This window comes from Symphalangus syndactylus, chromosome 24, assembly GCF_028878055.3.
Source record: "Symphalangus syndactylus isolate Jambi chromosome 24, NHGRI_mSymSyn1-v2.1_pri, whole genome shotgun sequence".
Taxonomy (NCBI): Eukaryota; Metazoa; Chordata; class Mammalia; order Primates; family Hylobatidae; genus Symphalangus; species Symphalangus syndactylus.
The window spans coordinates 26,297,125-26,321,625 of NC_072446.2; the positions used below are offsets into that span (position 1 = coordinate 26,297,125).

At 49.7% G+C, this 24,501-nt stretch overlaps 1 protein-coding gene across 3 annotated transcripts in view; it reads left to right on the forward strand.

Moving 5' to 3' along the window:
* Positions 1-24,501, forward strand: part of CDH22 (cadherin 22) — a 134,952-nt gene that overhangs the window by 61,151 nt on the left and 49,300 nt on the right. For all 3 annotated transcript variants that reach the window (XM_063634246.1, XM_063634247.1, XM_055266030.2), the window contains exons 3-4: positions 6,171-6,465; positions 19,673-19,792. In XM_063634246.1, the coding sequence (XP_063490316.1) occupies positions 6,171-6,465; positions 19,673-19,792 (415 nt within the window). The remainder of the gene's footprint in view (positions 1-6,170; positions 6,466-19,672; positions 19,793-24,501) is intronic.

The following is a 24,501-nucleotide window of genomic DNA, read 5'->3' on the forward strand; positions in this document are numbered from 1 at the left end:
TTTGTTTCTGAATGTTTTCCATCCTTGGTCGGCTGCATTCACTGATGCAGAACCCACGGATACAGACAGCCGACTGTTTTCACCCTCTCTGTGCCTCAGTTTCCTTATCTGTTAAGTGAGGCTATTACTAGGACCCAGCTCAAAGGCTGGCATTGGGGAGTCAGTGAGTTAGCATTTGTCAAGAACCTAGAATACTTTCTGGGTCCTGGCACGTGCTCAGTAAGTATTCACTTTTATTATTGTTAAGTCTTACCTTGTAAGTCTCACTATTATGGATAGTTCCACCATCTTGAGTGTACCATCTAACTATGAACTCCCGCCCCAAATCCCAAAAAGTCTTTTTGGCAACGTAACATTACAGTTTCTTACCACTAAGTGGGGGGAAGGTTGTCATTAGCCCACCCCCCCCCCACACCCTAGGAATATGAGCTTGGGCTTTTAAAAGCCACCTGTCCCCTTTCCAGCTGAGTCCCTCGTATGTACGAGTGCTTGTGTGGGCACACATGAATGCAAACACACACTCTCATAGCACGCTCTCTCACTCTTCAGGAAGAAAGGACTTCACCACGGTTTCAGTTAATTCACTGCTTCCTGGTTCCCCCCACCCCAGGGAGCCACTCGGAGCATCCGTCCTTGTCGAATTCTAAAGGTAGCTTAGCAACAGCACCATCCGCAGAGTGAACCCCGGGCGCCCGACGGTAACCTATTTTACAACCGCCTCCTCCATCACTCACCGCCAGGCTCCTGTCAGCACCCACAGGAACCGCTGGGCCCCGTGGTTGTCGCCAAGGCCCCACACAAACAACTCCTTCCGCGGCCCTGCCCCCATTGGCAACCCTGGCCCACCTCTCCCGAACCTTCTCACGACACCCACCCTCAAAGCAACCTCCCAGCATTTCCATAAAATCTGGGTACTCTGACTAATCCCTTTTCCGAACTGTAATTTCCCCGGAGGCTTCTGTCAGCTGGATGTGGATTTTGTAGGATTTTTAATTTTTTTAAAAAAAGATAGAATTATGGGGTCAGCACTTATGACCAACTCCTGTAGGCGGTGAGATCTATTTTAGATATACGGCAGGATTAAAGTGGGGAGGAGAGCAGATTTAATTAAGTTGCTAATATTTAAAGAAAATTGATGAACTCCTGGTTTACGAGTAGCACCGTCATGAACAGACCCCTCATTCCGGGGAGGCTTTCTATTTGATTTGCTTTCTGTTTAAATCCTGGACTCATTTTATTTGTGTAGCCGCACTGTCCGTTTAATTGTCTTTAATAAGGAAAACGTACCTCTGCTCGCAATTAATTTTGATTTAATTAGGAGGAAGTAATTAATGGCTTCATAAATCCCATTTTTCAGCCCCCTGGGATGAGAAACCGTCAGTCTCGTGTTTTTTGTGTTGTTTATGATCAAGGGATGGGGCTTCAGGGGGATTCTTCCTCCAGGGCTGGCCACACTTGATGTGGTAGAAAGAACTCTGAATGTGGTGTCAGGCTTTGGGGCCGTCTCCCATTACGTGTGTGACTTTAGGTGGGGTTTAGACTCTCTCTGGGCCTCAGTTTGCCCATCTACGCCACGGGGAGAGAGTAAGCTCTGATGCACAAGATGAGACATCAATGAGATAGCAGTAAAAGGTCTAGAACTGTGCCTGGAGTGTTTTAGGTTCCCAGCGACTGTCCATCCATACCTGGGATTTAAGAGTGGCTGAATCCTCCAGAAATCCCAGAAGACAACTGGGGGAGTCTGATGACTGTTATATATTTTGTTATTCATTTATTCAATATGTTTGGTGCTGTCCCCGTGCTGGGTGCTGGGAAGATGGAATAAACAGCCAGGTGCTTGGCCCTCAAGGAGCTTGCAAGCTCACACTCACATTCACTCACACACACACACACACACACACATTCCACTTTCCCACACCCTGTATTTTCTCCGCAGGCCTTGTCAGGGTACCTAGTGTGTGCCAGGCACAGAGAATTCTGACAGAGACAAACCTAACTTAGTCCATACCTTGAGGCCCATGACAGCTGGGGACACAGATGTGCAACACTAGAAGTTACAAGAGGGTGTGGAGTAGAGGGGCATGTGTACGGGGCAGGAATGGAGCAGGTGAGGTCTCTTCAACCAAATGAGAGGGCATCTGAGAGGGCTGCCTGGAGGAGGAAACAAGCTGAGTTTGAAAGACAAGAAGGCATTGATTGGATCATGGCCCCTGGATCTCCAGTGGGTTAGGATTTGAGTCTGTGTGGTTCTTGTATCAGGAGATAGGGGATGAATTAGCTGACCCTTCAACCCCTCCTGAGACCAGGACAGGAAAAGGAGAGGGAACTAATTTACATTGAGCACCTACTAAGTGCAAGGAGCTTCCATATATTATCTTACGAATCTTCAGAATATGCATGGTGAAGCAATATCAGTCCCATTTACAGATGAGAAAACTGAGGCTCAGAGAAGGGTAGCCACTTGCCCAGGGTCGTGCACAGGATGCTGGCAAAGCCGAAGCTGGTACAGAGCTGCTTCTGACTCCAAAGCACATAATCTTTCCTGATTTGTGGTTTGAGGTTCTTTCCCAAATGGTAAAATGGAGGCTTAGAGAGAAGAGGCCACCGATGACTGTGGCCTGCCAGGCACAGGGCAAAAGACTTGTGTCAAGGCCACCGCCCCAGCTGTGCAACCCAGTGGCCACCCGGTAGCCCACTCCTTCCCCTTTTCTCCCTCACCCTCTGCTATAGGCATTGTAAGCAGACTAGCCAGATTCCCAGAGACTGCAGAGAAACCAAACTGGGCTTTGGAGTCAAACAGACCAGGGGCCATCTCAGTCTCTTCACCTGGAAAATAGGGATATGTTTACAAACCCCGTGAAGTCAAGTTCAATTTCTGCAGATGGCCTGCAACACATGTCTGACACATAGTAGGTTCTCAATAAATGAGAGCACCATCTTCCAGCCTCCACTTGCAGCTGAGAGTCCTGAGAAATATCTTCTTAGGGCAGTGCCAGAGGCACTCCCTCTTCACTCTGGAGCCAGGACCCAGGCAGGCAGGGCAGGCAGCCCCAGCTGGGCCTGAATTCGTAACTCCCAGATCTTAGCTCCCGCCCAGGCCAATTGCCCCTGTCTGACTCTGCAGTCCCCAGAGAGCAGCCAGTAGGCCCCAGCATGAGCTCTGTGTCATATTCCACAGAAGATGACATCACCACTAGGTTCTACTCCCTCCTCTCCATTCCTCACTCGTAAGTGAGCCCTGCCTGGGGTCTGAGTAAAAACGTCAAGGGCTGCAGGGACATCATGGGGACCCAGGAGATGGAAAGGGAAGGAAACAACCATTAACAGAATCAATGTAAATATGCTCACATCTAATCCTCCCCACACCTGTGCCAAGTAGGGCTTGGTCTGATTTCTCAGGTGGAAACACAGGGGCTCAGAGAGGTAAAATTGACAAATCCATGGTCCCAACATTAGTCAGTGGTAGAGTCAGGAGCGTGCTTCCCACACTTAGCCATGTGACACAGCACACGACTTCCCCTCTCTGTGCCTCAGTTTTCTAACCTGAGAAATGGGAATGATAATGTTTCACAGGGCAATGATGAAGACTAGTAAGATTATAGCTGTTTAGCATCTCTTTGAATGGCGTCTATTCTACCACACTGCTCTGAAGTGTTTGCTGATGAAATAAGCAGACAACAGATCAGACTAGGAAGCGGGTAGAGGCCCTCAAAAGGGAGCAGAATCACCCCCTCTCATCCCATCTCCCCTGGGGCAATGGTTGAAAAAATGTATAAACAGCAAACAGGAGAGACAGGTCTCCTCATCCTCAGCACTGCCAATGATTCAGGGCCGATGTCCTGAAATAATTTTATTGGGGGCATTAAACTGAGTTATGAGGTTTTTACAATCCAGCCACTTATGAGAAATCTATTAACAGTAACTGGACAGGAAGAAGGCTTCTCAGTGGAGCCCAGGACGGGCATTAATTGGGGCAATCTATAACAGGACGGGGACCCGGAAAGGTTCCACCAGACGCCTCCATTTAGTCCCCGCAATTTCTGCTGAGAATCAGCAGACTCGCCAAAAAGAGAGAGATGCCCATTAATCGGCTAATGAAATATGAAAATGTTTATGGGCCATTCAATCTTCCAAATGGCACTTCTATAATCCACCTTTCAGACACAAAGTTCTACCAGCAGAATTTATACCCCGGCTCCTCCTGCGTGGCAGGGGATGGGCTTTCGTCCCCCTTCGTGATGACTTCATGGGCACCTGTTCTCCTGCTGAGTGGGCTGGGGTCCCCAGCACCCCAGCCTGAAAGGAACTTTTGAGAATCTGTTGTCCACACTCCATCTCCATGGAAGCTTAGAGAGGAGCAGGGACCTGCCCAAAGCCATTAGCTTCATCGCAATGGATTTTCCTCTGCTCGAAGCTGCCTGGGAGATTTGGGCATTGGAAGATAAGGACTTAGGTGTTTCTGATTGCAAGAAAACAGACTTCTTGCTGGTTCTTCACCCAGGGGATCTCAGGGCAGTGAAAACAGCCTGGAATCTGGAGCCTAATAGTGCCTAGATTAAATCCTGGTTATATATAGCTAACATTTAGTAATAATATAATAATAACGATAGCTGCCATTTATTGGGCACTTATTATGTCTCAGACAGGGCTTATTTCCAGCTAGTACAAACTGATATAGTTGTACTGGTTGTTAAAATCATGAAAAACCTCCATACTTGCAGTAAATTGTCCCTCTCCTCTCCCTTGCCCCAACTCTCAGCCCCCTGGGCCTCTCTGTGATCCAGCAACCAAAGGGTTCCTGCCTGGCCCAGCGGGGATCCTGCTGCAGTGCCACTGCCTGGGCAGTGTCCCCACCATGCTGGCTGCTAAATATTGTAAATGTCACTTGGTGACACCTGCTAAGGGCCTTGTGTGGATTCTCAACTCAGCAAACCCCTCAGTACCTCTGGGAGGAAAATGCTAATATGATTCCCATGTTACAGATGAAGCAACTGAGGGCCAGAGAGGCAAAGTGATGGGTGAGGACGCACAGGGAGGCGATGTCAGAGCCAAGGCTGGGCCAGGCTGCACTGTCTCTGCCTTCCCCTGGGCTCCTCTCCGGAGGCTTTAGATGGAGCGGGAAAGCCCAGTGTGGAGTCAGACCAGCTCTTCCAGTGGCCTGACCTTGAAGAACCCATCCCACCTCTCCAATCTTCATCAGGAAGTGGGAAAAAAAATCTGTAAAATAAAGATAGCAAAACCTACTCTAGCAGGTTTTTAAAAAAAGCATCTTGAACTAGAAAAGTACATCAATTGCTTAGCCAGTGCCTAGCACATAGAAGGTGCTCTTTCAATTAACATCCCTTCCTCCTGTCTCCCTTCACTCCCTGTCATGTGCCATGTCTTGAACCTGGTTCTCCATATACCAAGATGAGGAAGATGCCACCCCAATCTCCTGGGGTGCATAGTCTAGGGAGCAATGGACCTGTAATTCACAGTGAGGTCATGGACCAGCAGCCTGGAAGTTTGTTAGAAATGCAAAGTCTGAGGCCTGGCCCCAGACCTACTGAGTCAGAATCTGCATTTTAACAAGATCCCGAGGTGAACTGCATGCATACTAGAGTTTGAGAAGTGCTGGCTACAGCCATCCTACAAGGCTGAACATGATCATGATGGCTTGATGTACTGAGAGATCCTGGGGGCAGGGGGAGACTGAGGATCCAGAAAAGCTTTCTGAAAGAGGTGTCATTTTTGTTGCACTTTGCAGGGTGAGTAGACTTTCCACGGGCAAAGAAACAAGGACAGGGCTCAAGGCAGAAGCCTCAGAGCTGTGCGTGCTAAAGGGGAGAGAGGTGTGGAGGTGGTGCTGGACTTCTTTGTGAAGGCAGTGGGAAGCCACTGGAGGTTTGTAAGCAGGGAGGCCGTGTTCAGATCTGCCTCCGAGGCCAATAGCTCTGAATGCAGAGGGGAAAGCAGAGTCCAGGGGCAGGGAGGGCCCCAGCGGGCTGAGGAAACACTCCAGGCAAGGGATGGAAGTGAGCGTGGCTGCTGGGCCTCAGTGTCCTCACTAAAGAAGTGTATGTGTTGGAGAAGAGATGGGCTTAGGAATAGGCAGCCAATGGCTTGGGACAGTGAGGCCAAGAGGAGCTTCCTCCTCAGCCTCCACCTTGCCTTCCTCTCTGCCTCCCCAGATCCACTCCGACTCAGACGAGGGTGACGGGGCCATCAAGTACACCATCTCAGGCGAGGGTGCTGGGACCATCTTCCTGATCGACGAGCTGACAGGCGACATTCATGCCATGGAGCGCCTGGACCGCGAGCAGAAAACCTTCTACACGCTGCGGGCCCAGGCTCGGGATCGTGCCACCAACCGCCTACTGGAGCCCGAGTCGGAGTTCATCATCAAGGTGCAGGACATCAACGACAGTGAGCCCCGCTTCCTGCACGGCCCCTATATTGGCAGCGTGGCCGAGCTGTCACCCACAGGTGGGCTGTGGGCCCTGGGGGTGGGGGATGGCATCAAGGTGATCCCCAAGTGGAGCCTGCTGGCAAGGGGAGTAGCTGATCCTCTGGGGAGGGACAGAAAAGACAGAGCCTACTGAACCAGGGTACAGGGCACAGATGTGAGCTCAGGTGTCCCCTGAGGTCAAGCATAGTCCTGGACAAAACCACACACATGACCTCAGCCACATCCGTGGACACAGCCCCCCATGAACGTGGACCTGCATGTGGACACAGTGATGCCCTTGGACATGCCCATACAGCCACACCCAGTCACATATGTAGACACAGCCGCAGATCTGGACATGCCACATGCACAAGCCCAGCCCCTCATACAACTCACCACTACACTGGTACACAACCCCATTCATAGATCCAGTCCCCCACACAGGCACAGCTGGACAGAGTCACACGCACAGGCACAGCTGCACAGAGTCACACACACAGGCACAGCTGGACGCCTTGACAGAGCCCTTCACAAAAGTTCAACTGCACATAGACATAGCACAGCCCTTGGCAACAACCTCAACACAGACAGTCCCATCTTGAGGCACACCCACCACTAGGAACAGCTAGATTGGGACACAGCTGAAACAGGGCCCAACCACACACTCAGACCCACGACTGCACACCCTGACCTAGCCACGCACAACCCCAGGCAGGAAACGGGCCCTTCTGCAGATAGTGCTTCTGCACAGACTCAGCCATGTACAGAGACAGAGGCAAAAGCCACAAGCAGACATGAGCACCCTGGGGTCCAGCTCCCCTGGTGTGCAGCCGCAGACAGGCACAGGCACAGGCAGATGAATGAGACAGGCAGCTCTGTCTACAGCCCAGAGGAAGCCACAGCTCACCAAGATCCAGCCAGCTAGGGACAGAGCCTCACACAGAGATGGCTAAGCCCCCAGACACAGATTCAGTTGCACTTACCTGGGTATGACTGCACACACCCAGGAGCACTGCACACGTGATTATGCCCATAGAAAGTGAAGTGCACACACACAGAAATATACATCTCTGTGTAGACATCAGACACAACCATACTTAGAAAGTGCCATGCACACAGCAGCAGGACACTGAGGCTAAAGCTGCACGACTCTGCCTTCTCCCACCATGAAACCCCCAGACCGTACCTGACCATCAAGGCCCCACTTAGCTCAGGGTTGCTGGGGCTCTGGTAGAAACTGGAGTCATGGGGTGAGGGGCACAAGCCAGTAGCCGCCATCTCCTTCCTACCATGTTACTCGAAGTTACCTGCAAGCCAGGCTAGACAAGAAGCAGCTGCCTTAGGTCCTAAGCCACACTCCATTGCTGACTCGCTGTGGCCAAAGGTTGGATGCTGTGCCTCTCTGGACCTTCCAGCTCTATGGCTGCATGTCAGAGGCCAGGAGTACTTGAGCTCCTGGGAGAGGAAGCCCAGCTTCCCCAAGTTGGGCCAAATCTGGCAGCTTGCTGGGATAATGAGCAAGCAGCCAGTAGGGGAAGAGGAGGAGGTGAACCAGAGAGAATGGTGGGCAAGGGATGAGGGGGAAATAGGGAACAGTGTGGCTGTGGATGTGAGTGCAGACTGGTGTACACACACAGGCATGCATGCATGCCTGATGTACATGTGTGTTCCACATATATATGCAGATGTGCACACACACACACCTAGCCAAGAAGCACTTTAAGGCCTGTGTGTGCATGTGACATGCTGTGTCTATATGAGTATATTCATTCATTCAACAAATATTTATTGAGTACCTACTACATGCTATGCCCTGGGAACATGGCAGTGAAAAGGCAGAAGATTCCCTACTATCATGGAGGGCCCATTCTTCCTAAGGAAGACAGACAATAAGCAAGTGAACGACTAGGTCATTGGTCCAGTAAGGCTTCTCTGAAGACCTGGAGGAAGTGAGAGCATGGGCCCTGGGGAAGAGCATTCCAGGCAGAGGGAATGGCACATTCAAAGGCCCTGGGGTTGAATTCTGCCAGGAAGAAACAAGGTGACCAGATCATGCAGCCATGTAGACCATAGCCAGGGCGTTGCCTTTTATGCTGAACAAGCTGAGAAGTCAATGGAAGGTCTTGCTCAGAAAAATGACATGATCAGGACCCCATGGCTCTTTCATGAAGAATAGATGGGCAGAAAAGAGGGCAAGAGCAGAAGCAGGTGGCCTGTGAACAGGAAGCGATGGTGGCTTGGAACAAGATGGTACCAGTGGAGGTGTTGAAAAGAGGTCGCCTTTTGGATATATCCTGAAAGTAGAGCTGAAAGCACTTGCTAATGGATTGGATGTGGAGTGTGAAAGAAAGAAAACTCAAGGATGACTCTTAGGATTGTAACCTGAACAATTAAATAGATGGATTTCCATTTACTGAGATTGAAGGAACAGATTTGGGGGATGAGAGGAAATTAGGAGTTTGGTGTGAAGTTTGTTAAGTTAGAAAAACGTATTAGGCTGCTGAGTGGAGATCTTGAACAAGACAGTTGAATATCTAGGTTCAGAGGAGGTCTGGGCTGGAGAGATAAATTTGGATATTATCAATGGTAAAGACATATGGAATTTCAGAGGCTGGCAAGAACTTAGCATATAATTTTGCTAATGGGGAAACTGGGGCTCAGAGAGACAGTGACATGTCCAAGGTCACACAGCAAGTCCCTGACTTTCTAGGTCTGGCAGCCCCCACCTACTGACTTAAACTCACAGCCCTGTCCCCCTTCACTTAAAACTGACCTGCACATTTCTGCATTAAAAAGTCCAGAAAGGTGGGGAGAGCTGATGCTAGAGAAGGAAGCAGGAGCCCCATCTGAAGGACTAGAGGAAAGCAGGTAGCCTGGGAAAGGCCTAACTGAGGGAGTGACGTGGGAAGACTTGCATTTTGGAAAATTCCCTCTGCTGCACTGTGGAGAAGGGCTGAGGATGGGGAGGTGCTGGGGGGAGAGCAGCCTCATCTCCACCATGGTGGCTCCTCCATGACCACTTCACTCTCACTGCGACTCTGAGAGGTGGCAGGACTAATGGCAGCATCCCCATTGAACAGATGGGAACACTGAGGCTTAGAGAGAAGAAAGCACCTACAGTCACATAGCAAGTCAGTGACAGAGCAAGTTGCTGGGCGTGGCTCCCAGGTTGTTGGAATGGCAAGGGTCCTTGTTTCACAGGTGGGGAAACTGAGACCAAGAGAAGGGCAAGGACTCATCCAAGGTCATGCAGAGAGTAGGAGGCAGAGGCAGCCCCCAGTTTATGAGCACTGGCCTATGGAGACCCAGCTCTGTCTTGACTCCCTCTCCCAGCCCACTGACTCTCACAGTCCACTCAGGAAAAATGTCGGGAGGTGGGGGGACTCAATTTGGACCAGCTGGGAACCCAGGAAGGGGAAGGGAGAAGCAGAAATTAAATTAGTTTATTTCATTTGAGCAACTATTTGAAGGGGAAGCAAATCTGACATCAGGGTGCTTGCAGAGACTCCAGGCAGCTTTGAAAATCAGTCACAATTACTGAGCCTCCTGATCCAGCTGCGGAGGGCGGGGCCGACAAGCAGCACCAGGGTCCGGGCAGCTTCGGAGATCAGAGGGAGCAGGGACGCAGCTTGGGACATGAAAGGCAGCAGCGCTTGCAAATTAAACCACTCACAGCTTAAAAGGGAAGGGAAGTGTGCCGGGGGGCCTCCAATGAGCCACGCTTCTGAGCAGGGGCACACCAGTCATGTTAAGCCTGATGCAGCCAAATGGGTCCTGAGTTGACAGTCAGGACGCCTGGTTCCCTGCATGACCTTGGTCGACTTCCTGCCCCCCTCTGGACCCCAAGTTCCCTTCTGAGCATTGAGAGGATTCATTCAAGCATCAGATGTTTATTGAGTGCCTGCTATGTGCCAGGCACTGTTCCAGGCATTGGGGGTTCTTAGGAAACCTACATACTATAGCAGGGAGAGTCAGGACAGAGATAAGCAAATGTATAATATGCAAATTAATAATTAAAAATATAAAATAGGCCAGGTGCAGTGGCCCACGCCTGTAATCCTCGCACTTTGGGAGGCCAAGGCAGGCGAATTGCCTGAGCTCAGGAGTTCGAGACCAGCTGGGCAACATGGTGAAACCCCATCTCTACTAAAATACAAAAAAAATTAGCCAGGTATGGTGGCATACACCTGTAGTCCCAGCTACTCGGGAGGCTGAGGCAGATGAATTGCTTGAACTGGGGAGGCAGATATTGCCATGAGCAGAGATCATGCCACTGCACTCCAGCCTGAGTGACAATGCAAGACTCTCTCTCTATATATATACATATATATAAATATATATACATATATAATCTATATATACGTATATAGATACATATATAGATATATATATTAATATATATAAAATGAATATTAATATGCCTGATGGTGTGAGTGCTATGCAGAATAAAGGAGTTAGGAGCAATTTGCGGGGAGTGTTATTTTAGATAGAGGGGGTCAGGGAAGGCCTGTCTTTCTGGAGGAGGACATCTGAATAAAGATCTGAAGGAAGGGAACAAGGAGCTCTGTGAAACAGTGGTTTTCAAACTTTTTTGTGCCTCCACAGTACCTGGAGGGCTTGTTAAAACACAAATTGCTGCCCTTGTCCCCCCAGCGTTTCTGGCTCAGGAGGTCTGGGCTGTTAGAAATGTCTGCATTTCTAACAAACTCCCCAATGCTGCTAGCATGGAGACCATACCTGGACAACCACTAAGCTACAAGAAGAATGTTCCGGGCAGAGAGAACAGCAAATGCAAGGGTCCTGAGGCATAGCATGTTTGTCATGTTTGAGGAATAGCAGGGAGGTCTGTGGCTGAAGAGAAGTGAGTGAGTGGGAGAATATCTGGAGTCTGAATACTTCAGACAATGGATCACACAGGGCTTGGTAGCCATTGAAAGGTTTTTGGTTGTACTCTGAGTGAGATGGAGAGCAGAGGTGTAATCTAATCCAGCTTATATTTTAAAAGAATGACTTGTTAGCTGCCATGTTGAAAATAGACTGTAGGAGGCAAGGTTGGGAGTAGGGAGGCCAATGAGGAAGCAATTGTAATAGTGCAGCAAGAGGTGATGGTGACTTGGACCAGTGTGGATGGTGAGACAAGATGGAATTCTGGATGTACATTGAAGGTAGAGCCAACAGGGTTTGTGAGGGATTGGATGTGGGGAGTAAGGGGCAGAGGAGACAAGGATGATGCTGAAGTTTTGGGCCTGAGCAAGTGAACAGATGGAGCTACTGTGGCTGAGAAGGGGACTGCTCCAGGAAGAGCAAGTTTGCAGAACAAATTAAGAATTAATTCTTGGGCAAGTTAAGATTGAGGTGTCTACTGAACATCCAAGTTCATATATCAAGGGGACACTTGGATCTATGAGTCTGGACATCAGGAGAGAGATGAGGCTAAAGATACAACTTTGGAAGTCAGCAGCAGAGAGAGGGAATTTACAGCTTGATGCTGAATACGTCAACAGGGAGTAAGAATAGAGTAAGATAGAGAAGAATTGGACTAGACATTCTTTCAATGTCAGGGAGCCACACCCCCTCCCTAGGCTGTCACAACCTGACCATGGGATGGCAAGAGGATTTCACAGGTCTCCCACACCCAGCTCAACTCCTCCTGCTTATTCATGCCAAACTTGTGCAAGACACTATGCCTGGCACTACTGAAGATACTGAAGACAGAAATGAGAAATTCAATTCAGTGTGCATTTATTAACCACTACTTTATTCTGGGCACTGCAGGGGATGTAAAGATAAGTAATTGAATTAAATCCACAAATGTTTATTAGCACCCCTTATATACAAGGCCTCCAATGTACTTGGCTCTGTAGGGCTTGCAAAGATGAGTCACCCAACTTAGCAAACATTTATTAGCACCTACTTTATATATAGCCCCACAGAGGACAGAGAAGTAGTTGCTTTTAATTCAATAAACACATATTAGGCCTACTATGTACATAGCACTTTGCTGGGTATGTAGAGATCCCAGATGAGCAAGACACCACCCCTGACCTCAAAGTGGTAGCAAATCAGTTTTGTCTCTTGTGCTAACTCAGATCAATTGGTAGTGACTGTCGGGCTGTATTGAGAAGGAGTCTAAGATCTCATTCAGCCTTGGCAGAAAAAATGCCATGATGGATTAGTGATGTCTGCCATGGGCAAAGGAAGGAGAATGTCATAGCTCACGTGCCATAGAATTGACATTGCCAGACCATGGGATTGGGGCTCAACAGAATGTGGAAATGGGCACTTTTCCACGTATTTCAATTCCTCTCTGAGCAGCATCCTTAATAGATGGGAAAAGACTGTCTTGGTAGTACAGCCTGCACTTCTTGGGATATTCACTAAATAATAGCTATCAGCAAGCACTGCTTTCACAGAGCTATTTCGCTTTATTCTCACAATCCTGGGGAATAAGCAGGATCAGTATTAGTGTCTTCATGTTACTGATGAAGAAATAAATGCAAAGTGATTTTTCTGAGGTTCCACAGTAAGAGCTGAAGCCAGAACTAGACCCAGAAGCGGAAACCAGAACCTGAGTTCCTTGGCTCGGCATCCATAGCTTTCTTTGAGGAAAGAGTCACAACCATTTCTTGCACAAAACTTCTCAGCTTGAAAATCACTTTCACATCCCTAATCTCATTTCAGCCTCCTGGGGACTCTCTTGGGTTAAGTACTGACATCCCCATTTTACAGCTGTGGAAACTGAGGCTCAAGAGGGGAAGGAAAGTAAAACTGGGAGAGCACACTATCTGATTCTTAAATTCAGTGCTTGGGGGAACAGAGAGGAAAGGAGGAAGGCAGGAAGGAGTGTGTTCCCCAAGGATATCATTTGGAGAGGGCAGCAGCAGGCTGGGAGCCTCCGATTGTCCCGTCTGTAGCTGGAGAGAGTGTAGCTCAGCAGCCTGCAGGCCCAAGCCAGGAATCAATCGCTGGTCTCTGCAGAGACAACTTCTAAAGATGTTTTTAATTAAAGTCCAGGAAGATCTATACGTGCAATATCTCCTTGCCTAGCAACGGCACTGGCTCTCACCACCCATGCTGGGGGGAACGGGACAGGAGGCTTCTGGTGGGGAGAAGCAGCAGACAGGAGCCGAGGCCCTGGCCCTCAGGAGTTGGCCCCATGGCCCGGGTAATCTGGACAGGGAGGAATATATCCCTGTCTCTTTTTGTCTTTTCCATCAACAAATCATTCAACAAATATGAGCACTCTCTGTATGCCAGGCCCTGTGGCCACATGGCATTAGGGTGCAAAGATGATAAAGCTACCATCCTGCCCTCGAGGGTCTAGCACATAGTAGGTGCTCTGTAGATGTTGAGAGAATGAATGGAATTGAATCATAAGCAAAAATGTTTGCTTTCTGCCACGAGTAGAAGGATGCTATCACAGATACTTCAAATGTTGCAGTCCGAAACAAACAAAGTCACTAGACTGCATAACAGAGGGCCTGGTAAATGTTGAGAGGACAGAGGAGCTTGTGGGTCTATTTGGGATATAAGAGAGTGCTCTCTCTCAGGAGGACATAGCAGATCCACACACACACAGTCAGGGGTTGCCTGGATGGGCAAGTCCATGGCCAGGATCCGAAAGGAAAGAAAAGGTGAGGAGGGGAGGGTGTTTCAGGTTCCCTGGAGACTCTGGAGGAAGGTGCAATGCAGGAGGCCCCTCACCCCACCAGGCCAAACTTCACCTTCCTCTCCTAGTTCCTCCTCCTGCTCTGCCCCCTCTTCCTGCTCCATGTGTACCTCTGTCTCTGTTCTATTTGCTCTGTCTCTGTTTCTAGATTCCTCTGGTTTCCTACTTAACCTCTCTGTTTCTACTGCTTTCTCTCTGTCTCTGCCCCACGAAATTCTGTCCCTCTGACCCTTCTTTCTCTCTTTTACCCGCTTTCTTGACCCCTCTCTCTGTGCCGCCTTCTCTGTCACTTGTCTCTGGACCTGCCTCCTCCCATGCAGCCACTTTCCTGCATCTCCTGTGTGCCATTCATCTGCATTAGGCTGCCCTGGCTGGGAGGCTGGAAGCAGGGTCGAGGCCAGCCCAGCCAGCTGGCATTCTAAGTGATGATCGAAGAGGGAGTTGGGAAGAGGGCAGCAGGGGTGGATGTTGAGAGGGGGCTTTTTTCCTATGTAATCTGAGCGTTCCCAGAGACTCGACAAGTGGTTTTTAATTTTTAATAGAAAGCATTCTGCACAGTGCTGGCAGCAGCAGGGGTGGGACTCATTTTTTATAAATGTTTGAGAAGCTAAATGTGAGCCTAGGGTTTCCCCAGACCCAGCGGGGTGGCAAAAGGAGGTAGGGAAGAGGCAGGATGATAATAATTACAAACGTCTTCATAATAATGACACGTGGTCACCTCGGCTGAGAACTCTGTTCTTTTCCAAAGTGCTTCATCTCTTTCTCTCATTAAGGGGTCTGCTATACCCAGGGAGGCAGGAATGATAAAGTGTTATCTCCATTTTACAGAAGGGGAACTGAGGCCCAATCAGATTGGGAAGTTTTTCCACAGCCACACAGAGCCAAGGACAGGGCTGGAATGAGAATTTATGTCTGTAATCCCTGAGCTCCACTCCATGCAGCACCACCCACTCCCAGAGCCAGCTGGGGAGCTCCTCCTGGGGGGTCTGGAACTTGAGTCTGGAGCCTCAACTGAACCTCACAGATAGCAAGGATTAAGGGATAAGAAAAGAAAGAATTCTGGCCTGGGATCCAGGACACACATTCCAATTCTTGTTCCACAACAAACCAAGTCAGAACAACCCAGAGATGAGGAGTAGGCAAGCCCCCTCCCTCCTGATGCTGGTGTCCAGGGGTCTCCTACTCAGGGAGGCACAGCCCCAGGTGCCTCCTGATGATACGGAGAGAAGGGGAAGGAATGAGCTTCTGTTAGGCACCCACGATACACTGGGTCCTTAAATCCATCATCTCTAATCCTCATAGCAGCTCAGAGGCTCAGAATGGGCACCCCTTAATGTTACAGGTGAGGAAATGGATCAGAAAGGGTAAAAGATCTGACTGAGGGTGCAGAGTGAGGAAGTGGTAGGATCTGAAACCAGGACTCTGTGATGCCAAAGCCCACCGAGTCTCCATGGAGATGTGAGGGGCATCTCCTCTGAAGAGTGTCCGACTTCTCATGCTGACTTCAGCTGGGAAGAGCTCTAATGACTTGGTGGCAACATCATCTTACCTGCTTCCTTCCGGGTGTCAGTCTCAGAACAGGCTCAATTAGTGCAGGAGGGCAGCATGCTGGCTAGGCAGACCTGAGTTTGAATCTTTCCCTACTGCTTACTAATGATGTGTCCCTGGGGAAGTCATTGAGCCCCTCTGTGACTCAATTTCCTCATCAGTTCAGTGAGGGATTGGATCTAGGGCATCAGTTTTTAGACCGAGAGGCACTTTAGATGCACTCTGGAGATTGTGAAAATACCTTTGCTTGGGCTCCTCCCCAAGAGTCCTATTTAATTGGTCAGGGATGGGGCTCTGCATCATTTAAAGCTCCCAAGAGATTCTGACGTGCTGCCAAGTTGAGAAGCTCTGATTTCTGTGCTCTTCAAGGACCAGCCTTTCCATATCTAACATTCCACATGGATCCATGGGCCCTGAGATCCTGTTTAGCCAAGAATCAGTTGGGCAACCCTTCCCATTCCAGCCTGGACCTAGGCTCTTAACCGCCACTTAGCAGAAGGGCTGGACGGCAGCACCACGGACAGCAGCCCACTCCTGTCAACCAGTCCCAGCTCTACTTCTGGAAGTCTGGGCTCGAACCAGCTGTAGGGGAGGGAGAATCTAAACCCAGCTCCTGTCCTTCCCCTCCTCTGCCCCCCTGCTCCTGTGTCTGAGTCCTCCCTCTCTCTGTCTCACCTATCTACTTCTACTCCAAGCAGCCCCTCCTCCTACCTCTAAGGCAGGATATATGTGGGCTTTGACATCAGATCCACGTGGGTTTGAAACCTGCCTCTCTTCTGCACCAGGTGAACTTGTCAAGGTACTGTCCTTGGTGCTGAGCATAGAAATCTGAGTTCTCACAGTGATCCATGAGTTTGGTAGTATTCTTACCCATCTCACTAATGAGGAAATGGAAGCACTAAGAGGTTCATTACTTAGCTTCACTCAGCCTGCATTTCCTCCTCTTTAAAGTGAAAATATTAAAAGCTTATCTGAAGGCCCTGTTTTGTAAATTCTATCATATACAAAAAGGGCTTATAGTATCTAGTACAAAGTTGTTATTTAATAAATGGAAGCTATCTTTATCAGTTATTGAATAATGATACATAATTCATAATGGATTTCATTATTAATTCATGTTTGCACCCTTCACTGTGCATAGCAGTCTCCTCAGCTGTGAAATGGGAACGGTGCAGGGGTGTGCTGGAGTCAGCTCATACCAGCTCACGAGAGCCACACGTTGATTTTCAGGAGTTTTGTGGGCCAGTTGATATCATGTTGGTAGCTTGAAACTGGGCCATGGTGAGAATATTTACACCACGGAAATCAGCAAACATTACAAAGCAGGGCACTCCTCCCGACCCCTCCACCCCTCAGAGCTGACTCACCAACAAACCACTGCATCTATATCACAGAGCTGGTGTGAAGTCTGCAGGAGAGAATGGACATGATGAGGCACTGTGAAATATAAACTGCTGAATCTGTGGGACCACCCCGAGGTGGTCCCACAGTAGCTACAAGCCTAGCACCCTTTTGTTGGCCAATTCTGGGGAGCTGCTGACTTCTGAAGAAGGTGGGAGGGGGTGTGTGGCCCAAGAAAGCCATTCCTCTGGGGCCTGGGAAACCAGTGGTGAATCACTGACCCTTTACCATTCCCACGTGTCGGCACTAACTGTAATGGCTGCAATAAAGAATCCTGGATTGGGGAAATGATTCCATCATCCCCTCGGGAGTCCCTGGGATGCAGCCAGGGAGAAAGAGAGCTCAGCCATGTCTCTGGGGAGTCACTCAGCCCTGCATTGTGCTTTGCCCAGGGAGTGGGAGGGACATGCCAGGGGAGTGACAGGGAGACCCTCTCTCATAACAATTACAACAGCCACTAGTTATTGTGCACCCACCATGAGCCTGATGCTTTATGTATCTTCTCCCATTTCAGCACCTCTGTGAGGGAGGCATAATTGTGCCATTGTATACTGGCGTGCTGTGCCTCTTGAGATAACAACAACAACCTGCACTTATTGGGTTCTTGGCATGGTCCAGGCACTGTCTTCGGTGCTGGACGTGGAAATTGAATTCTCAAAATGATCTCAGGAGATTTGTAATACTACCACCCTCGTTTCACAAAATGGGGAAGTTGAAGCACAAAGGGGTTCATGACAGATCCAAGGTCAAACTTCTAATAAGTGGCAGTGCCATCACTGGTTGTGACTCAGTACACCAGACCACCGTCCCCAAAGTCACTGTACTTGTGCTGACACTGCTTCCCAGAAGGGACTTGGCATCCCAGAGTCCTAGGTTCAAATCCCACCACTTCCTCACTCTGTGCCCTCAGTGAAATCTTTTCCCCTGTCTGACTTGATTCCTTACCTGTAATATTAGGTGGGGGGGCCCACTCTGCATCTTCGAGATGCTATGAGGATTAGAGATGACGGATTTAAGTGGCTGGTGAAGCCAGTGTGTCATGAGTCTCAATAGGACACAATTCCAGTCCAGCAAGAGGCACCTGGGGCTGTGTCCTCCCTTAGTAGGAGACCCCTGGGCACCAGGATCTGGAGGGAAGGGGCTTGCCCATCCCTCTTCCTCAGCTTCTCTGGGCAACTCTGACATGGTTGACATGGAGCTGGAGTGGCCAAAGAGAGAGGCGCATTGCAGAGACATTTTAGGAGACCGTGGCTGGGAGGGGGAACCTGGAGAGGGAAATGAGAAATGCAAAAGAGTGAAAAATAAATACATGTGTCTGGAATGATCGAGGGCCCCAGGCTGGAGGCGGGAGAGGCGGGCAGCGGGCTGGGCTTAGCAGAATTGCTGCAGTAGCACTTCCAGATTCTTACTCATTAGCCAGGCAGTGAACTGGCCTCACCTCCCAGCATGCAGCCCTGCTGGCCCAGGGAGCCCAACCCAGCCTGGGAGGGGCCTGCCTGGCCCCACCAGCAGGCACCCAGCAGAGGGCATCTCTGTGAGGTGGGGTCTCCATCTCCTTCCCTTTGGGTCATATCCTGAACCCCCAAGACTCACTCTTGAGTCTTCCAACTCACCCTCTTCTTTCTGGAAAGGTTTGAGTGGATTCAATGGCTTTCTTGACCCCTCCACCTGACCCTCCCCCACCCTTACCCCCACCCCCACCTGGTCTAGCCTCACGTCCCAAGCCCTGCTTTCGTCAAATTGAACATGATGTCAAATTAGAGCCATCTCTGGGACAGACCAAAAGAAGCTCCCGGTTTAATGAGGCAGCGTCGAAAATCAATAACTTAATTGCCGCCGTTTGATGGACTTTTATCCAATTTATACTCTCCCCAGCAGTCTACGTGCAGAGCATGAGGAGAAGTTTGTGTGTCTGAGGGTGGGCTGTCTGGTCACCCAGGGGGAGGGGCGAGGAGGGCACCAGGGCCCGCAGCCAACAACTTTCCAAAGGGAAGGCTGGGTGCTGCCCTCTCCTGCCAGGGGCCAAGAGACACTGGCCTCTGACCCCCGATGAATTGGTCTGTCCCTCTGGGCTGTCCCCTACCACCATGATGCGGGGAGAGGAGGCAGAAGTCCTTTGAAGAATCAGTAGGAGCTGGAGTGGGTAGAATGGCCCCTGGGTTGAGAGTCAGGTCCTGGTTTCCAGTCCTGGCTCCAGCTGACTGTGATGACTGTAATGATTGTTGCCATCATTGAGAAACTTCTCTGAACTGCTCTGTGCTGGGAGTTTAGAATTCATCCCCTCAACCTAGTGAACCAAGCACTAGGATTCGCCTCACTTTGCTGAAGAGGAAACAGACTCAAAGAGGCTGCCTTTCATTGCCAGAGTCCTACAGCTGGGAACCACCCCAAGGGGACTTGAATCCAGATCTGACTCCATGGTCACACTTGCCCCACTAGAAAGGCCTCAAAACAGGAAGAGGGTTGGGGCTCAGAGTGGGGATGGGGACCGTGAGGGGCTGTATTCGATGGCCTCCCGCAGGTCTCCTGAGGGTCTCCTCTCCCAGCTTCGCTGGGGTGAGGCGAAGTGGGGGAACGAGCTCAGCATCCCCAGATGACCCCTGTCTCGCTTGGTCCCCCGGGCCCAGGCACGTCGGTGATGCAGGTGATGGCCTCGGATGCGGATGACCCCACGTACGGCAGCAGCGCTCGGCTGGTGTACAGCGTGCTGGACGGCGAGCACCGTTTCACCGTGGACCCCAAGACCGGTGAGGGGCTGGGCGGGGCCAGAGGTGGAGCCGTGGGGCGGGGCCAGGGGCGGGGCGGGGCGAGGACCACCCCAGACGTCTGCTGTGAGCCTTCTGTCCCAGAAGCTCTGAGGACAGCACAGGGGGCACCTTGTGCACAGCAGGAGGGTCCAGGTTCGAGGAGAGGGAGGGGCAGCCAGGCAGGAAGATGGAAGGGCTGAGGAACAGAAAAGGAATGGGGTGGGGGGTTCTTCCAAAACTGGAAGAGAAACAGAAAGGCAGGAAGCAGCCGCTGTGGGTGCCCTAAAAGGACCTCAAAGGTCCGAACTAAGCGGCTTGTCCTTGGAGTTAAGTTGAAGCAGGCGTGTGAGCTCTTCCGGGGTCACAAGTGTAGTTTGGGGGAGGGAGGACGGCTGGTTTCAGCAGTTTTGAGAGCTCTGCCCACATGGCAGTTTTTAAGGACCTGATGGGAAAACACAGGCATCTTTAAGGAAGGGTGTCTAAGACACAGAGACCTTTAAGAAAGAGTGGCTTCTTTCTTGCTTATCCCCCCAACACCACCAAACGATGGTGCAGCACGCCCACCAGCTGTCCCCCACTTCACTCACGGTGACATTAGAACCTGACTAATCTCTGAGAAGCCTTGGGGGAGTGCGAGGAGGACAGGATGAGAAGACTGAAGACCAGAGAGGTGAAGTGACTCACTTGAGGTCACACAGCTGGGAGTGGCTGCCGATTCCAGCGGGGTGCTCTCACTGCTCCTGGGATAGGAGGGGCCTGGCTTGGGTGAAGGCGGGGAATGAGATGTCAGACAGCACAGAATGTTTATCAAATGTCATTGTGAGGCTCACAGCCCTATGGGGCAGGAGGATAGGCAGATATGTAGGAATTAGGATGCAAGGCTTCTCGGAGGAAGTAGCAGCAATCCACAAAGGATAAGAAAGCGTCTGCGGGTGCAGTGGCTCACCCCTGTGATCCCAGGACTTTGGGAGGCCAAGGCGGGAGGATCGCTTGAGTTCAGGAGTTCGAGACCAGCCTGGGTAACACAGAGAGACCCCATCTCTACAAAAAGAAAAAATTAGCTAGGCATAGTGACAGTTGCCTGTAGCGCCAGCTACTCAGGAGGCTGAGGTGGGATGATTGCTTAAGCCCAGGAGGTCGAGGCTGCAGTGAGCTATCTGAGCTATCAGTGAGCTGCTGGAGCATCACACTCCAGCCTGAGCAACAGAGCAAGACCCTGTCTCAAAAAAAAAAAAAAAAAAAAAAAAAGAAGAAGAAAAGAAGAAGAAGGTGTTGCCAGACCAAGATTTCAGAGAAGGGCATTCCAGGTAGAAGGTATGGCTCAGGCAAAAGTTGAGAGAAGCGGAACAGCCTAGGGCATGAGGGGAATTGTAAGCAGCTCAGGCTTGGGCAATCAGGTTTGTTGAGAGGTAACATGGAGAGGGTGGCAGGGGCCTGACTGTGCTGGTGTGAGCCAGGCTAAGGAGCTTGGATTTCATTCTAAGGGCAAAGCTGGGAAGTGAGGTTGGGGGGAGTTGATGGATTTGGGTTTTGGGTTTTTGTTTGTGTGTTTCCTTTGTCTGGGGTAGAAGGGAGAGGATTCCAGTCCATGAGCACAGTTATAATTGTATTTTCTCACATAAAATATCTCCATTATTTTTTCTCCCCACAAAAGTAATACATTTTATAAAACATTCAAACATTAAAGAAATGCTAAAAAAAAAAAAAAAAAAGAAAGTGCTTCCCACTCCCTATCACCAGTAATTGCAGCCCCAAAAGTAGCCACTTGGTGTATATATCCTGTGAGATCTTAGACTTATTCACTCGAAAATATTAAGTCATGTTTAATAGATAATACATCTCAAGGTTCAAAATTCAGAAAGTCCAAACAGGCATTTAGTAGCAATTCTTTACCCCATCCAGTCCCCCAGCCACCTAGTCTGTATCCCCAAGGCAACCAATGTAATTTTCTCATGCATCTTCCAGAGCTATTCTGTACATGTACAAGAAAATAAGGTACATGTATTTATTTTTTACATGAATGGTAGCTATAAACACACTATACACACGGCTTGCCTTTTTCACTTAACAATACATCTTGAAGATTATTCCATATCAGTACATAAAGGGCTTCCTCATTCTCTTATTTAATGGGTGTTATGGATACACTAAAATTTATTTCACCAGTCCCCTACCGATGGACACTTATGCTGTTTCCAATCTTTTGCTACAACGAATAGTGCTACAGTGAATAACCTCACACATACATCATTTTGTGCTTGTGGGAGTATATCTGCAGGATAATTTTCAGGAAGTGGAGAAGCTGGGTCAAAGAGCACATGCATTCGGAATCTCTATAGATAATGCCGAAATGTACCAGACGACACTCCCGTGAACCACATGTGAGAGTACGCGTTTCCCCTCCTCCTCACCGACAGTGCAGGTTCATTGATGACTACTAAGCAAGGAAATGACATGCTCTGGTTTTCATTTTAACAAGATCCCTTGGGCTGCTGCTACAGAGCTTGGCTCAGAGGCAGGAATTGGAGGCAGGAAGGCCCTGGAGCCCAGGATGCCCAGCATAGAGTCCCAAAGGGCAAAAACCAAAAGCCTGCACCCTTTCTTGACACTCACTCAGACTCCTTAACCTACCTGTCTAGCTAGGAGGCCAGGGATGATGAAGAATTCATAGTGAGGATTGATTGAGATGCCGAGAAGAGACAATAGGGGGTGGCAGCGAGATCCTGCAAAGGACAAACCTTGAGGGCCCACACGAATCTGCAGGACTAGGTTGAGGGAGGAGGCAGAGTTTCTTTCCATGTAGTAGGATTTATTCATCTAGGCAAGGGGTACCACCAATAGAAACAGGAGGAGTGTAAATTAAGAAAGCTACTAGAGCAGAGGAATGAGTGAATGTGCCCTGGAATCTGATGCAGAGCTAAAAAATTCAGCTTTAACCATATTGGTTTTAAGATGAGAGAAAACAGGGAAAGAAACATCTAGAACTTCTAGCAGGCCATGTGAAATACAGGTGTGGAGCTCCAAGAATGGTTGGGTCTCTTAAAGCTTCAGTTTCCCGATGTGCACAGGGGAGAGAATCATACCCATCTCACTTGATGGTCGTGAGGATTCAATGGGACAGTTCACTCATTCATTCAACAACTATTTATTGAGTGCCTATTATGTGCCTAGCTCTGTTCTAGGCACTAGGAATGCATTAGTAGTCAAATCTAAGGCTCTGCATTCATGGCGCTTTTATTGAAGTAGAGAATATAGAAGATGAGCATGTACACATATAACATAATGTCAAGCAGTGATGAGTGTGAGGATGAAACCTAATGCAGAGGAAGGACTTAGATTAAGACTTCACAGCTGGGCATGGTGGCTCACGCCTGTAATCCCAACACTTTGGGAGGCCGAAGCGGGTGGATCACTTGAGGTCAGGAGTTTGACACCAGCCTGGCCAACATGGTGAAACCCGATCTGTACTAAAGTACAAAAATTAGCCTCGAGTGGTGGCACATGCCTGTAATCCCAGCTACTCGGGAGGTTGAGGCAGGAGAATTGCCTGAACCCGGGAGGCAGAGGTTGCAGTGAGCCGAGATCGCACCACTGCACTCTAGCCTGAGCGACAGAGCAAGACTCCATCTCGAAAGAAAGAGAGAGAGAGAGAGAGAGAGGAAGGAAGGAAGGAAGGAAGGAAGGAAGGAAGGAAGGAAGGAAGGAAGGAAAGAAAGAAAGAAGAAAGACAGAGAGAAAGAAGAAAGAAGAAAGAAAGAAAGAAAGAAAGAAAGAAAGAAAGAAAGAAAGAAAGAAAGAAAGAAAGGGAAAGGAAGAAAGAAAGAAGAAAGAAAGAAAGAAAGAAAGAAAGAAAGAAAGAAAGAAAGAAGAAAGAAAGAAAGAAAGAAAGAAAGAAAGAAAGAAAGAAAGAAAGAAAGAAAGAAAGAAATCAATCACAACAGGCCTTTGTGGGGAAGTGACCTTGGGACAGAGACCAAGTGCAGTGAAGGTATGAGCCATGCAGATTTCTGGGGACCAGCACTGCAGTCCAAGGGAACAGGAAGTATGTAAAGTGCTCAGCCTGAGCCCTGGCACAAAAGGATAGTGATGGTGATGAGGAAGCCTTCACGCATTCAGCCTGAGGAGGTGGGGACCGTAGGGTTGATAAGCCTTGGGTAGATGGGGAGAAGAAGAGAAGAAAGAACATAGAAATAAGAGAAGGGCCAAGACTGAGTCTTGGGAGGTGGCAGGGCTGGGCAGATGAAGGATCAGAGAGTGGGGAGGACATGAGAGTGGGAAGGACAGCCAGTTTCTAAGAAACAGCATCCCCTGCAGCAGAGGGCCCAGAAGATGGTGACAACTGGGAGGCCACAGGGCCTGGGGCAGCAGAACAGTTCCCAAGAGGTCAGAAACTGAGGACCAGGCAAGGCAGATGAAGGAGTTCAAATGGGGTCCCTGCTCCAGAGCCCCTCAACTCTTCAATCTGAAAGGGTCCTTTCTGGCACGTCCCAGGAAGAACCAGGTTTTGCCTCCCCTTGCCCACAGCCCCACGGCAAGAGCTGCCCTGGTGCCATTCCCAGCCCCAGCTCCATTTCCCCAGCCAGGAATATTCCGCTGATGCTGGTCTATATTTAGCAGCTGCTGCGAGGTACAGTCTGTTCTTGCTGTGCAGATAGCAGGGAGCAGAGCCGGAACGGGGCCTGGGAGGAAGGTGTGAGGGAAGGGAGGAG